General features: G+C 40.6%; 1 protein-coding gene across 1 annotated transcript in view; it reads left to right on the plus strand.

Annotated features, from left to right (window-relative positions):
* The first annotated feature begins 282 nt into the window (after positions 1-282).
* Positions 283-15128, plus strand: part of Nubpl (NUBP iron-sulfur cluster assembly factor, mitochondrial) — a 162626-nt gene continuing 147780 nt past the window's right edge. Inside the window, exons 1-3 of the mRNA XM_051145960.1 lie at positions 283-413; positions 853-1000; positions 3237-3271. Of these exons, the coding sequence (XP_051001917.1) occupies positions 306-413; positions 853-1000; positions 3237-3271 (291 nt within the window). The 5' untranslated portion in view covers positions 283-305. The remainder of the gene's footprint in view (positions 414-852; positions 1001-3236; positions 3272-15128) is intronic.

The raw sequence follows: 15128 nt of genomic DNA on the forward strand, positions 1-15128 counted from the left end.
AAAAAAAAAAAAAAACAAAAAAACAAAAAAACAAAAACAAAAACCCTAATAATTCTCCTTGCCTACTCTAGAAGAATAAAATGAAATGTTATATATGAAAAGGCTTTGAGACTATCTGGTCAAATGCTGCAAAAATGTTTGTAGTTGGTGATAATCAGAATTAAAACAAATAGGAGTGCCTAAGCTGAAGAAACACCAATCAGCCTCATCTCTAGGCGGGGAAAGTCTTGGGTTGCCACGTGACGTCATTACTCCGCGCCTGGCGGGAAGTGCTTTGACCCCGGCCCGGGGAAGAGCTGCACGCCATGGGGACCTGGCGGCGTTTGCAGCTCCTTGGCGGGGCGACACTCTGGGGTGGTAGCGGAGCCGCTGTCCCTCTCCTGGGGTGCCGAGCTTTGGGCTGTGGGCGCCAGGTGTGTGCCGAGCGCGGGCGGGGATGGTGCGGCCGGACCGCAGGCGCCTGCGCGCTCCCGCCAGCGGGTCCCCTAGGAGGTGGCTGGGGCTGGTGGTCCCCAGACTGTCTTGAGTATCCAAGTATGGCGTGCACACTTCTCTCTTGGCTTGGGGTTAGTTAGTGAAGGAAAAGTTAAAGAGAAGGAAAATATGCGCAGGGCTTAACTCGGTAAAAACATCCTCACTTGTCCTAGAAGACAAATTTCAGCTTAAACAATTTATCTTTTCAGTTGAGATTTGCAGTCGATAAGTAGCACTTAAAGGCTAAATTAGTGTCGACGAACAGAATAACAAAAGAAAGCCCTGTTAAACCCAGACTCTGGATTGTTTTCACCTGTACAGCATAGTAATCCAGTAATGAGGATGATTGATTTAAATCACTTTTTTTTTTTTTAAAAGTTATTAGGCGCAGAGAGTGAGGCCTTGAAACAAAGAAGAACACAGATCATGTCCCGAGGACTCCCTAAGCAGAAGCCCATAAAAGGTGTTAGAGAAGTGATTGTTGTGGCCTCCGGAAAGGGTGGAGTTGGAAAGTCTACCACGGCAGGTATCGTAAGGCCTTGTTCCCCTCCTGAGGAAGAACTTGTGCTAGCTGTCAACTGCACAGTGATCATTTTTCAGGCTTAGTATTTGTGATGCTTCTGACATGCGGTTCCTTAGTGTTAGGATTTGATAACGGGTGGGAGCCGAACTAAACTCCTTACCAGATTGTCTACTCAATAGAGCAAAAAATAGTTAGCTTGTCTACGATATTCTCTTCACTTAAATTGGGATTCGGAGATAAGCCTTTTCAGAGTACGATATACAAACGACACTAACCACTTAGCCCGGTATCTTTTCCATAGACAGGCTCGGCTACTTTTAGAACACCTAGTAATTGTACACTAAATTGTTTCTGTTCTTTCCCAGTCTATCAGTGTACACATGGATGTATATTTGCGATGAGAATATGTGTTATTGTGTTTATTTTCTATTTATTCACATCGTTTGTACCATTTATAAACTCACCAAAAGTTAATAATCTTTTAAAAATGCTTGAGAAAGTTTAACATTGTTTTAGTGTGTGTGTCTATGATGGAAATCTGTTATCTAGTATCTAAAAATGTTATCTAGTATTTTGGTGTGTGGGTGTTTATATGTGTGCATGTTCCTATGTTCAGGTGCATGTGTATGGCAGGCAGAGGGTAACATTGGGTGTCCTTAGTGTTTTCCGTCTTTTCTGAGTAGCTGACCAGCCATCAAAGTGTTAGGATCTGCCTGTCCCTTTCCTGGCCCTTCCCAGTGCTGTGGTCACACTCAGCTCCTTATGCTTGTGTGACAAGTATTTTACCTGTTTGGAGCCGTCTCCCCACCGAGTCATCCAATCTTCATTTCCTCTGTATCAGTATACTAGTGATGGAGAACCTTTTTTGGTGATTGTAATTTGTCACTAAGATGGTATTTTAGTACCAAATATTATGGGTTCTAAAATAGAATTAACACTCAAGACTAACAGTTATTTCCAAAGGAAATCTTTTATTTCTAAAGAGCTTATAAGGAATAATAACATGAGGAACTTCTTGCAGCCCTACCCAATAAAAGCCCTTTATTGACTTCTTCAGTCTTATTGAGCTATGTTGGCAAGTAAATATTATTTATTGGAAGGTCCCAGCGACACACAGCTCTGTACTGTCAACCTCAGCAGCCTGAGGAGTCCCCTTAAAAAAAAAAAAAAAAAAAGAAAGAAATAAGTCAGATGATTAACCTATTATGTACCTGGAATTCAAAATTATCTTGTAATATATAAGTGGATTTATAAGTACCATGCCCTAGATTAAATACTTTATATACAGTATTCTTTTAATTCTGACAGCAGCTATAAAAGTAGGAGATACTGTTATATTATAGAGGAGGAGTCAGGATTAAACAGTGATAGAAGGTGGCAGAGCTGGGTTCGCCAGATCTGCTTTGCAGTTCATGCTTGCAACTACTTCTGCAAGGAAATGGGACTCACATTACGGAAAACGGGCAGTATGAGAGCCTTCTTATTTATTGGTCTTGCGAACAGTACTTTCTTTCTGTTCTCAGCTGTAGCGTGGCTGCAGAGCTGGCTACTTACGTTTTTGGGATAGTACTTTCTTCTCTTTGTGTCTAGAATCACTGACATAGGCAGTGTGGCTAACGTAGCTTACCCCTCAGTGTTCATCTTCTTCACCTCCTTCTGTGCATTGTCCCAGCTTGTGTATACTTGCGTATGTGTGAGTTAGGTACCCAGATAGCTGTAACAGTGTTTACCTTCAAAAGAAAATGGGTTATATCTATTAGTTATCAAATAGTTAAGTTTTGAAAAAATGAAAGTTGAAAGTAAACTATATATTTCATTAGCATTACTTTAAGAAAACAAATATTTGGTCAGGTGTGGTGGCGCACACCTTTAATCCCAGCACTCAGGAGACAGAGGCAGGCGGATTGCTGTGAGTTCAAGGCCAGCCTGGTCTACAAAGTGAGTCCAGGACAGCCAAGGCTACACAGAGAAACCCTGTCTCGAAAACAAAACAAAACAAAACGAAACAAGAAAAGACATATTTGAACAAAACTGTAACAGACAATAACAATAAATGTTCTATTTAAAATGTTCAGTGTGGTGAAGGCATCTGTTGGTAGATGCAAAATTCTTTTTTTGTTCCTTTGCCTTTGGCGTTCTCTCCTCATCCTTATTCTTTACAAGTGAGGGAGATGCTGAAAGGTAAGGCAGTTTTCACAGAAGGAAAGCTACTAAACTGAATTCTTTCTGTTTCTTTCAGTGAACCTTGCTCTTGCACTGGCAGCGAACGATTCGGTAGGTATTCATCTCTGGAACGTCTTTAAGGCAGTGATGAAGTGTTGTTGCCTGAAGCTGTATAGTCTAGTTTCAGTCAGTTGCACATTTTTAAGGGACTAAAAAGTCTGCCATTAGTACTGCTCCACTTAGTAGCAGTGGTGTTGCAATTAAATGTCGACCGTGTAGCGCACGGTGGGCTCTCATGTCCTTGCACAGAGGCCATCTTTTTAAAATAACAATTCATTGCTGCAGTCTGGATCTGTGGTAGTAGTGTTCTGGATCCAGCTCTGTTTTTTGAGGCTAGGGCCATAGTATGAATCCCAGGCTTGCCTGGAACTTAACTTTGCAGCCCAAGCCAGCTCAGAACCCTTCTGCTTCATCTCCAAAGGCCCTAAGATCACAGACATGTGCTCCTATGCCTGCTTAGTTCAGCAGGAATACGTTTTAACTTATTTAACTCGATAAGAAAGGTTAAAAGATATTCTAAAAGTAGTGTTAGTCATTTGGAGCGGAACTTGAATGGATACGTGTATAATGTAAGACTGAAGGACTGTTCATGCTCTTTCATCCCAAACGGTTAACTGTAGGATGGTTTTGTATGTATATATTCAGCTTTTCATCTCTTCAGATAAATGCAGACTCACACACGCATGCATATTAAGTGACAGCCTTCATCTTTTTTTTTTTTTTTAAGGTTTGTAGTTTATTTCTATGTTTATTTACATGAGTTTATGTCATGTGTGAGTTTGTGTGTGCAGAAGCCTGAGGAGGCCAGATCTCTAGAATTGGAGTTGCATGCAGTTGTGAGCTGCCATGTTGGCTCTGGGAACATAATTTGGGTCCTCTGCAAAAGCAGCAGCTCTCTTGACTGCTGAGTCGTCTCTCCAGCCCTGTGCCTCATGTTTTGGCTGCTGCTTTCCTGATTGATTACTTTTCTTTTGAGTGAATCTTTAGATTGTTTCCCCCCTTTCATACTTATTCCAATTAAAGGACAATAGGATTTACTTTTTTTTTTTTTTTAAAGACAGGGTTTCTCTGTGTAGCTTTGGCTGTCCTGGACTGGCTTTGTAGAGCAGGCTGGCCTCGAACTCACAGAAATCCACATGCCTCTGCCTCCCAAGTGCTGGGATTAAAGGCGTGTGCCACTACCACCTGGCAGGATTTACTTTTTCATGTGAGGTGGAGTCTAGGATTTCATTCATTCTAGGCTGGTGCTCTACCACTGCTCTCCCTAGCCTACTACATTGGCATTGTTCTTTATTAAAAATGTTCAAATAGCAATTTTCATCATATTTTTTCCCTCCACCAACTCCTCTCAGATTCTCTCCATCTCCCTAACTACTCAACTTCATGTTCTCTCTGAAAAAACAAAAACAGGAAGAAAAAAACAAAACAAAACAAAACCAAAGAAACAATGACACTCTACTGAGGAAAACTGATGTTTTTGTTTACAGTGGCAGGTAGCTTCCTGGTTAGGGGTGGGACTTTGTGTCCTCTTCCCTTACTCAGTGCTGGTACTGTGCCTGTTTTTAACTTGTGCAGGATCTTTTTGAGTATTAGCCCTGTTGTGTCTGGAATGCTATGTTTTTGGAGTTATTCATGGAATGGATCTGGCTCTTAGAGTCTTTCTGCCTCCTCTTCTGTGTAGATCCCTGACTCTTAAGGGGAGGGGATTGATGAAGACATCTCATTTATGGCTGAATACTTCAAAGTCTCCCACTCTGCACATTAGCCAATGTGGGTCTCTGTGCTGCTTCCCATCAATTGCAGGAAGAAGCTTGTCTGATGAGGGCTGAGTGATGCATTGACTTGTGGGTGTAGCAGTACACCATTAGGAGTTCTTTCATTGCTGTGTTCCTTTAGCAGAAGAATAGTATTAGGTTTCTCCTAGGTCTATGATCTGTATAGTCTTAGGTTGTTGGCCACTTCAGCAGGATCACGGATGGGTTCCATTTCATGGAGTAGTCCTAATCCAATCAAAAAGTGCTTGGTAACTGTTGTAACATTTATGCCTCTAATGCACCAGTATATCTTCAGGCAGGAGTAGGTCTCAGGATTCATAACTCAGTGAAATTGATGATTGCTTTTCTTCTCTGGTAGTGTGCAAAGTATTTCCCAGTACCATGAACTCCAGTCAGGAGGAGTGACGTTTCTGTTTGGCACCAGTTCTCTTTCTTTCATGTTGAGTGGCATAAGTAAGTGTTGTCTTTGGCCTTAGCTTCAAGCAATGGAGAGTAACTAGTAGCCTTGGCAATAGCCTGTGGTGTTTGAAGGTGTGTGTCTGCGTGTCTGTGTGTCTGTGGGACATCTTTGGCCAACTACTCAGCAAGATGTTACCTGTTCCTGGATCTGTAGGTGGCGTAAAATGTTTAGTTTGGATATTGCCTCCCACATTATATGGTAACTCATTTAAATTCCACATATATTCATATATATGTATATATATACACAGATACATACATACATGTGTACGTATCTGTTCTAGGAAGCTTCTGGAGTAGTAGGTTTCCATATGATTTTTCAAATATTTAGGTTAGCTACTCCTTTTCCACTTTTTTCAATCAAAGTACATTGAATTTCTTTCTGGGACTGGGAGATTGAACCTAGGGCCTCATGCTCTCTAGGCCTCATGCTCTACCACTGAGCCACCTCCTCAGCCCACCACAGCGACATCCATTTATTCCTTTAAGTTGTATTTACTATTATTGTGCGTGTGTGTATGTGCATGTGTGTGCGAACACCATGCATACCATGGGTGTGGAGGTCAAAGGACTTTTGGGAGTTGGATTCCTTCCTCGTTTTTGAGACAGGGTCTCTGTCTCTCTCTCTCTCTTTCTTTCTCTCTCTCTCTCTCTCCCTCCCTCCCTCCCTCCCCACTCCTCCTTTGTGCTGTGCTGCTACATGCTTCAGGCTAGGTGGTTTGCATCCCTGGGGCATTTTCTTGTTTGCCTCCCACCTTACAGTGGGAGTCCTGGGGTTACAGATAGACCCACCATTTTGGTGTTTCATGAGGATTCTGGCATCATTCAGGCTGTGAGGCTCATGTGACAAGTGCTTTTACTGGCTGCGTCAATTTGCTGGCCCTACAATACAGTTGTCCATAGTGTTCTTACATAGTAAGTAAGCTTCTATCTATCTACCTATCTATCTATCTGTTCTCCAGAAATATGCTTTGTCTTTTATTTTAGCTATATTTATAGGAATAAATATATTCTTATTTATGATAGGTGTTATTTGTGTCTTACATATTAAAAATAAAAATGAAAATGAACATTGAATATATTATGTAACCCTGTGAGTTATTAGTTAATAACACATATGTATTTCATAATTTAATTTCTCTTTGATACATATATATGTATAAAATATATTTTCATATGGTTTCTTATTTTCAATTTACTAGTTTAAAAATGTTCTAACATATTTCATATTTACATATGAAATACATATATAAATAAATGTGTGAATATATAAGGTATACATTTATATATGAAATACTGGTAAGAATGATTAATGTGTTTAGTTGTGGCTGTACTTTTCACTTATTTTCTGTCATGCAGTTTTAGTTCCCTGTGGACAGCATATATAGAAAAAATGATGTGTTATGTAAGTGTATTGCTGAGATAGGGATCCAGAATTATCTAGAATGCAGAGCTAAGCATGTTCATGTCTTAAGATTTTGGCTCTTGTTTCTGAAAATGTGAGGATGCTTCACATTCAGGGCCTCTGTCTAAATTTCATTCACTATAGGACCAAGTATCTGGAACTGGGTGTGCAGAGAACAAATAGTGTTTTTTTTTTTAATTTTATTTTTTATTGTTTTGGTTTTTCGAGACAGCGTTTCCCTGTGTAGCCTTGGCTGTCCTGGACTCACTTTGTAGACCAGGTTGGCCTCGAACTCACAGTGATCTGCCTGCCTCTGCCTCCCGAGTGCTGGGATTAAAGGCGTGGACCACCACGCCCTGTTGTCAGTTTTTTTTAAAGTTGCGCTCCTGTAAAGAGGAAATTCTACCATCAAGTCAAAAAACAAAAACAAAAACAAAACCCAAAAATCCATTTCCTTACCGTTCTTTTCCTTGTGAGGGCCATGCTCTCTTGCAGCCCATCAGTCTCGTCTTTTTTCTTGAATTCCTTTTTTGTTTTTCTGGCTCCATCCTTGAATTCTTCTGTTGTTTGGTGGGCAGATTAATAGCTAAAAGCATCTCCATCTTACTTTATGAACCCCCGCCTCTAATGGCAAAAGAGAGTTGGTGGCATAATTAAGGCAACGGTCCTGAGGTAGGAGGGATACTTTAGATTTTCAGCTTAATCACAGAGAAGGCGGGCCAAGAGGCAGACACCCGTGTGAGGAGGACGCTGTTCTGCCTGCACCACAGCTGTCACCCGGTGATGCCCATTGGACTCCTGTGATACTTTCTCAGGAAAGCAGTAGCAGAAGAGTTTGTATAGGAAGTTAGCTCTCCTAGTACATCAAATTCTGAATATATTTCTATATTTGATAATTTAAATGAAGATGTAGTTGTCAAGGCTCAAAGTCACTTTTTGAACTCTGAAAACAATATTCCATTTTCTTCTGAAATGCTAATGAAAATGCCAGCTGCTTTTCTGATCCAGATTACTCTGTAATAGCGTCTTGTTTTCCCCTCAAAGCTTTTAAGGTGTTCTTTATGGCTTTTAAAGTTTAGAATTGTCACAAATATGTGTCAGGTTGTTGGCCTTAAAAGCTGTTGCATGCTTGGAAATTGGCCTTGAGTGTTTTCAGTTTAGTGGGAGCTTCTCTTGAGTGATGTGCTTGCTCTGACTGTGGAAACCCGGCAGGGAGGTTCTGACCCCCACGCAGTTCCTCGCCTCCTGCTCGGTGGCTGTGTTTCCTCTGTGTTTCCTGAGAGTCCTTAGGCTTCTTTGCATACTTCTCTATTCGGTTACAGTGATTTAGCCCTTCTGGATTTTTTAAGTTTGGAGATCACTTTTTCCAATTTTTCTAGACTGTTTCTGCCTTTTAATTTAATGTTTCTTTTAAGGGGTGGTGGTGGCCATAGCATTTTCTTGACTCTGAGTGTGATAATTAGAGTTAATTAAGACAAATATGGCTAGTTTCTTTTTCTTCTCTTTTTGGTCTCCGTTTATTTAGGATAGTAGGATAGTTGCTTTCGTAATGCCCTCTGACCAGCAGAATCAGCACATACACAGTTCAGCCCTACCTCAGACCTTACAAAATCAGGAATCCTGGCTGCAGGAGAGCACCGTCCCATCTGTTTTAACCACCTGCTTGCTTCAGGGCTGAAGTCTGAAATCATGGATCTAGAGATGTGCAGTTTTCTTAAAGACATCTAATCTGCTAATAGCCCCATTTCTGTTTTAATTTTAAAGAAAGGACAGTTTAGTTTAGTTTTCTTGGTTTGTTTATTTTTTAGTTTTTTGAGGTAAGATCTCTCTATGCCTGGTCTTGCTTTGTAAACCAGGCTGGTGTTGAACTCACAGAGGGATAGCTTAGTTTTAAATGACTTTTCCCCTTGTCATTTCAGTGGAGTTTGGAAGAAAAGGAAAATCATCAGTATGTTTAGGTAGATGTATTGAGGTAATAGCCAGTGAGGTAGCTAGCTAATTTATTTATTTATTTATTTATTTAAGAGGATCTTGCTATGTAGCACAGGCTGACCTGGAACTTGTTTTGTAGCCCAGGCTGGCCTTTGAACTCACAATCCTTCTGCCTCAGCTTTCCAAGTGCTATATTACAGGTGTGTACTACATGTTACACTAGTGATATGTTTAAACAATTGTGTGTGTGTGTGTGTGTGTGTGTGTGTGTGGTGCTCAAATGTGTTCATATGTCAAACAGTGGAAATCAAGCTCTGGCCCTTCCTCTCTAACTTTACCTTATATATTACTGACCATGAATATTGAAGATCATTTCTTGATTTTTCTTCTATTGTTTTAAATTATTTTTATTATGGGTTTTATTCTTTTAAAATATGATTTTTAAAAAGTCTTTAAAGCACTGTTTATTTATTATTTTTATGTATATGGGTGTTTTGTCCACCTTTATATCTTTGTATCACATGGATATAGTTAATATCCAGGGATACCATAGAGGGTGTTAGATCCCCTGGCACTAGAGACACAGACAGTTGTGAACTGCCATGTGAATGCTTAGAATCGATCCTGGATCCTCTGCAACAGCAGCTAGATGCTCTTACCTGCTGAGCTATCTTCCCAGCCCTACCTTATAGTCTCAATGCACACTGGGAAAGAGCACTGGTCTGAGAGAAGGAAACACAAGAGCTATCAGAAGCTGCTGCCACGCTCTGTGAGTTTCCTGAGACAATTCATTTGATTTCAGCAAATGTATGGAGTACCTGTAACAGTTACTGCCAGACTCCCTGGGAACATAAAAGAATAAATGCACTGTAGCCTGCCAAGATTACATTTATAAAAGTATATTGTAATACTATATCAATACACTATAAATATATTTATATATGTACACACACAGATCTATCTATCTATCTATCTATCTATCTGTATCTGTATCTATGTAGCCACCTTAGCTCTATCTATTTATTTGTCTTTGTGGGTAGGAATTGAACCCAGGGTCTATTGTGTGCAGCCAGTGCTCTACCACTGAGCTATGTTTTCAGCTCTAGCTATATTTTTTGATGGTGTACAGTTGAAATTATTTTTATAACAGTTTCTTTTGTGAATGAGAAAGTGTTAATCAAAACTATTAGTAAGATTTTATTTTATGAAAAATACTCTATTTTTTGTTTTGTAATAGTAGAAACATTGTGTAATCTTAAAGCTTTATTAAAAAAAAAAACAGCAGGATAAAAGGGAGACAAATGCCTTAAAATGATGAACTAGATCCAAGGGCAAACATGGCAGTGAATACCAGGGAGCAGCTTTTATTTCAGACAGAAGCAGTTTCCCCTTGCAGAGTGTTCTCATGAGTGGAGCTGTGTTTGCTTCTCATGGAAAGAGGTCCTGAAGACTATGCTATGCTGATCAGTTTTACAGTCTTTATTGACTGTACTTTGTCCTGGCTGCATTTTCTCAGCCAGCTCATATCCTTGTCTCAGTTTTGTCTAGTAGGTATCTGTTTCTACTGTTCCCATTGTAATGACAGCTGCTTTTGGCCCGTTAATTCATCCTTCAATTCCTGAGTGCCTACTCCATCTCAGATACTGTGTTTGGATGCTGTAGATATGGACAAGACGCAGCCTTTGCCTTTGGGGAGTCATAGACTAGCACACCATGGTGTGACCCACTTCCTACCTGTGTTCCAATTCCTCCAGTATACCCTGCCAGATCATCATAGCTGGTATGCTCAGATTTTATCCCTCAAACCCTTTGCTGCTGTTCAAGCATTCTATCCTTTTGTAACCTTCTACATTTCCACAGAATGGTCTATGCAATTTTCTACCTATATTCCTATACTGGTTATATTCTGTACAAGGGTGTGGGTAGATGGGGAATCAAGTGCTTATAAAAGTTCAGTTACTGTCTTAATGTGCATCTGTGGGCGGCTTTTAGTGTACACACAGATAATTTATCAGTTAGCCTTTCTCTGAGGGAAGCTCTGTAAAGCTTTCTATGAATCCCCTCCAAGTAAGGGAGGGAAATTCAATGTGTTATGAAATTCAATGATACTTATTATTATTATTATTATTATTATTATTATTATTGTATTCATGTGGTCATTCTATTTTTTTTTTTTATAATAACTAACACTTACTGAACACTTACTTGTACCATTCTTGGTCTAAGGCTCTCCTTCCCACATTGGTGTCCAGTCATGGTCTCTAGGCCCTAAGTCTCTTAATAAACCACATTTTCTAAAGTGAATTATGTGCCAGCTCCTTTCTTGGGCTGGCTGCTGGTGCTTTAGTCTCTTCATTGTTATTTTTAACAGCTACTATTACAATCTCCATTGTAGACAGGAAGTAAAAGTGCATAGAAATTAAGTGACCTGTTCAGAGTCACCAAGGAAGAAAAGAACAGAACTATAATTGGATGACACCTAGATCGATCACTTTTATCCTAGTGCTTCTATTATGCTTTGATTCTTAGCACTAAGAACTGGATTGAAGAGATGGCCTGGTGGTTAAGAGGGAGTACTGCTCTTGCAGAGGACTTGAATTTGTGTGGCTCACAATCATTTGTAATTCTAACCTCAGAGGACTCTGAAGCCTCTGGCCTCTAATGGCACCTGTACTCACATGTACACATCATATACATAATTAAACATAAATCTTGAAAAAGAACACCTGTTATAGCCAATGTAACAACAGTGAAACTCATGTGGCCTGTGCCTGTAGTGTCAGCCATTAGAAGTGCTGAGGCAAGCTGTTTATTGTAGCCATGCATTTGAGGCCAGCCTGGGCAACATACTGAGATGCTATTTTAACCAACCAATCAACCAGCCAACCAGCCAGCCAGCCAGCTAGCCAACCAACTAGCCAGCCAGCCAGCCAGTCAGCCAACCAACTAGCCAGCAAGCCAGCCCGCCAGCCAGCCAAACAGCTAGCGAATCAACCAACCAACCAACCAACCAACCAGCCAACCAACCAACCAGCCAACCAACTAGCCAGCTAGCCAACTAGGCAGGCAGCCAGCCAGCCAGCCAACCAAATGAACATCCACTCTCCCCTATCCCAACTTGGTTGTCTCTAGTCTTGGCTACCTCCAGTCACAGCTAGTATCATGCTCCTGGCTTAGGTGACACAAAGTACATCATCATTGTGTGCTTGAATTGAGTGTGTAGTTAGATTTTGTAGTGTGTACATACACAGCTTTTTTCAGAAGTGATGTGGGATGAGAACATCGGTGATAACTTAATGGCTGTGATGGTTAGTGTTAATTTTCACGTTGGCAGGATCTGGACTCAACAGACAAGGCTCTGGGCACAACCAGGAGGGGTTGTTTAGCCTCTGGACATGCCAGGCTGGGTTTGAACTTGCTGTCTAGCCAAGGATGACCATGAACTTCTGTTTTGGCTGCGTCTACCTCCCAAGTGCTGACTCTTGATTGGTGAATAATGGCCTTGGCAAGAGTTCAGTAAAGAGTGTGCTGCTCCAGCACAAAATGTCCACGGAGGCAAGTGCTGAGGAAGCTCCCTATAGTATGGTCACTATAAATTGTGTGTGTTTTTTTTCTTTTTACTTTTATTGAATGTCTATGATTTACATGTCATGCACCAAAATCCCTCTACTCCCTCCAGTAAAATAAAACAAACAGACAAAAAAATCTTGTCACAGAAGCGGTAGTGTATCACGCAGTATAGCCTTTTGTCCACATATGTTCACTTTCAAATGTTCGTTGCTAGAGTCCTGGGTCTGGCTGGAGGCCTACACCATCGTTACTGCGCCCTCACTGGGACTGCTGTCGGATATCCCGTTGTTGCTGTGTGTCGAGGAGATTCTTCATCTTTGAATCTGCAGGTCCGGCCCCTTCATGTGTTCCAGCAGGTCACATTTGGGGTAGATGCTGGGGTGAGGTTCACCCAGAGCCCTGGATCAGGGCCAGCTCCCTTGTCCTCAGGGCAGGGCCTGCTCTCTTGCTCCCGTGCCATCAAGGCAGGGCCAGCTCTCCTGCTCCAGTGTCATCATGGCAGGGCCTATAAATTGTACTTTTATTTACTGCAAAAAACAAATAATTAAAACCAAAATGAGGTAATACATATAAAATACTTAGCACAATGTCTATTGTATAGTAAGTTGCAAACAGATTTTTAGTATTAACAGATTGACACTCTCTGTAAACAATATTTTAAAGTAAAAGTGTATATTTTACTTGACTATTTTAGCAAAACTCTTAATTTTAAGTTCTTACATTCTATTTTTAGAATGACTCATTAAATCCAATTTTAAATTGGATTTCAAAATGAAAAAGGAAGCAATATTATCTTCAAAGAGTTTGTGTTTTTTGGTTATTTTTTCCATTGATGTTTATCTCAAAATATTTGTCTTTTCCTGTGATCACATAATGCTTTACACGCATTCTCTCCAGATGTACTGCCTTTTTCACAAATGTCCTTTCATTGTGACTAATATTATCCTAAGCCTTTGAAGTTCTGTGATTCTATTAGGATGGACTTGGAAATTTTAGCTCAGGAGTCAGGTTTTGGCTGGGTATGGTGGCACATGCTTATAATCCTAGGAAGTAGAGGCAGGAGGATTAGGAATTTAAGGTCACCCTCACCACCTAGCAGGTTCCACTCCAAGGCCTGCCTGGATTAACATGAGACCCTTTTTCAAATAAACAAATCCCTTAGTTTTGGGGGTTGGGAGAGTTGACCATATTTAATGTCACTCCACTCACAGCAGTAGGTTCTGTATTAACTAGTTCACAGTCTGGCTTTTTGCTCTCAGGCAGTGCTGGGCTGGTTCCTGGCTCTGACTCTCGTACACTGAGTGGCTTTTGCCTCTCCCTTCCTCACAGAGTTGTGTAGTAAGACAGCGCATGCAGAATGCTCACATGCTGTGTAGTACACGGTCCGTGCTCACAACGCTAAGATGAGCTCCTTGTCCTTGCTGTTTAGGGCTGCAGGTGCTAGCCGGACACCCCATCATTTGTACCACAGATGGTGTGGATGTGGACTGGAAGGGTGCTTCTCACAAGTTCACGTGGGAAATCCTGATGCGACCACTTAGTTGAAGTTCAGGAAGTTTGTTTCGTCTTTTCTTTAGCGTCAGTACTGTAAGAGGACTACATTCTGGTTTGTTAACTTATATTTCATGTTTCCATTATAGCAAGGATTTCTGAATGAAAACATTTTGTTTCGGCATCATGTATTCAGTAAGCTATTGTAGAGGAAGGATAACACTGTTTATGTTTAATCTGTAGTTATTTCAAAAGTAGAGGGGAAGCTGTGTCAAGAGACCCAATCCTGGAGGAGCAATTGCAAAAACACTACTTTTGCTTCTTAAATTCAAAGGTAATTCTTGATAAGAAGTGATTTATACTTATAAATTCAGTGAAATTCACAATTATCTACATTTACTGAGAGATTCAGAAAATATTTTTATAATTAGAAGAGTCTTTACAAAAACTGACATACTTTTAGGATAAAAATAGACATTAATCATAACTTTATTTCCTGCAAATATTTGATATTTGTCATAGCTATGCATGCATTCATACATAGTGCATTTCTGATGAGTAACTTTCTCTTATTCTTTAGTAAGTCAGCTTTTTCATGTCTTTAGGGCCTAAAGTCTCCTAGGTTTGGCTCAGCATGGTGCTTACACAACTGAAAAAAATCTTGCTCTTCATCACTTTAGTCAGTTTATAGCCTGCGGGACTATTTAGTAGATTCTCGTTCGCAGTTTACATTGGCTTTCTCCTTGATTTTGACTTGTCTCAAGTTACCCTGTCCACCCCCACCTCCAATGCCTTTTTCTTTCTTTATACTGAGTTTCTCTTTGTCGCCCAGGCTGGCTTTGTGATTCTCCTTTCTTGGCCTCCAAGTGCTAGAACTGTATGTGTGGCCACACTTAGGCCGCCTCGCCTGGGCCCTTGCTTCTCTTGGTGCCACTGATGTTCTTCCCGTCTTTCCTGCTCACAGATCTTCTGTCCCATTCTAGTTGCTTCTTTTCCAGCACATGCCCCTGCTTCCTGCTTCACTGAAAAGAGGCCTTTTATCATAGCCTCTCTCATGTTCTTACCATTAAATCTCTCTTTCTTCAATCATCATTACATCCTCTCCTTTCTGCCTCAGAGAGAGATGTCAGTCCTGATCTTTCTACTTTTGTTCTTTTTTTTTTTTAAATATTTATTTATTATGTATACAGTATTATGCCTGCATGTACTGCATGCCAGAAGAGGGCACTACTTCTCATTGTGGATGGTTGTGAGCCACCATGTGGTTGCTGGGAAT

The sequence above is a fragment of the Acomys russatus genome, chromosome 1 (assembly GCF_903995435.1).
Source record: "Acomys russatus chromosome 1, mAcoRus1.1, whole genome shotgun sequence".
Taxonomy (NCBI): domain Eukaryota; kingdom Metazoa; phylum Chordata; class Mammalia; order Rodentia; family Muridae; genus Acomys; species Acomys russatus.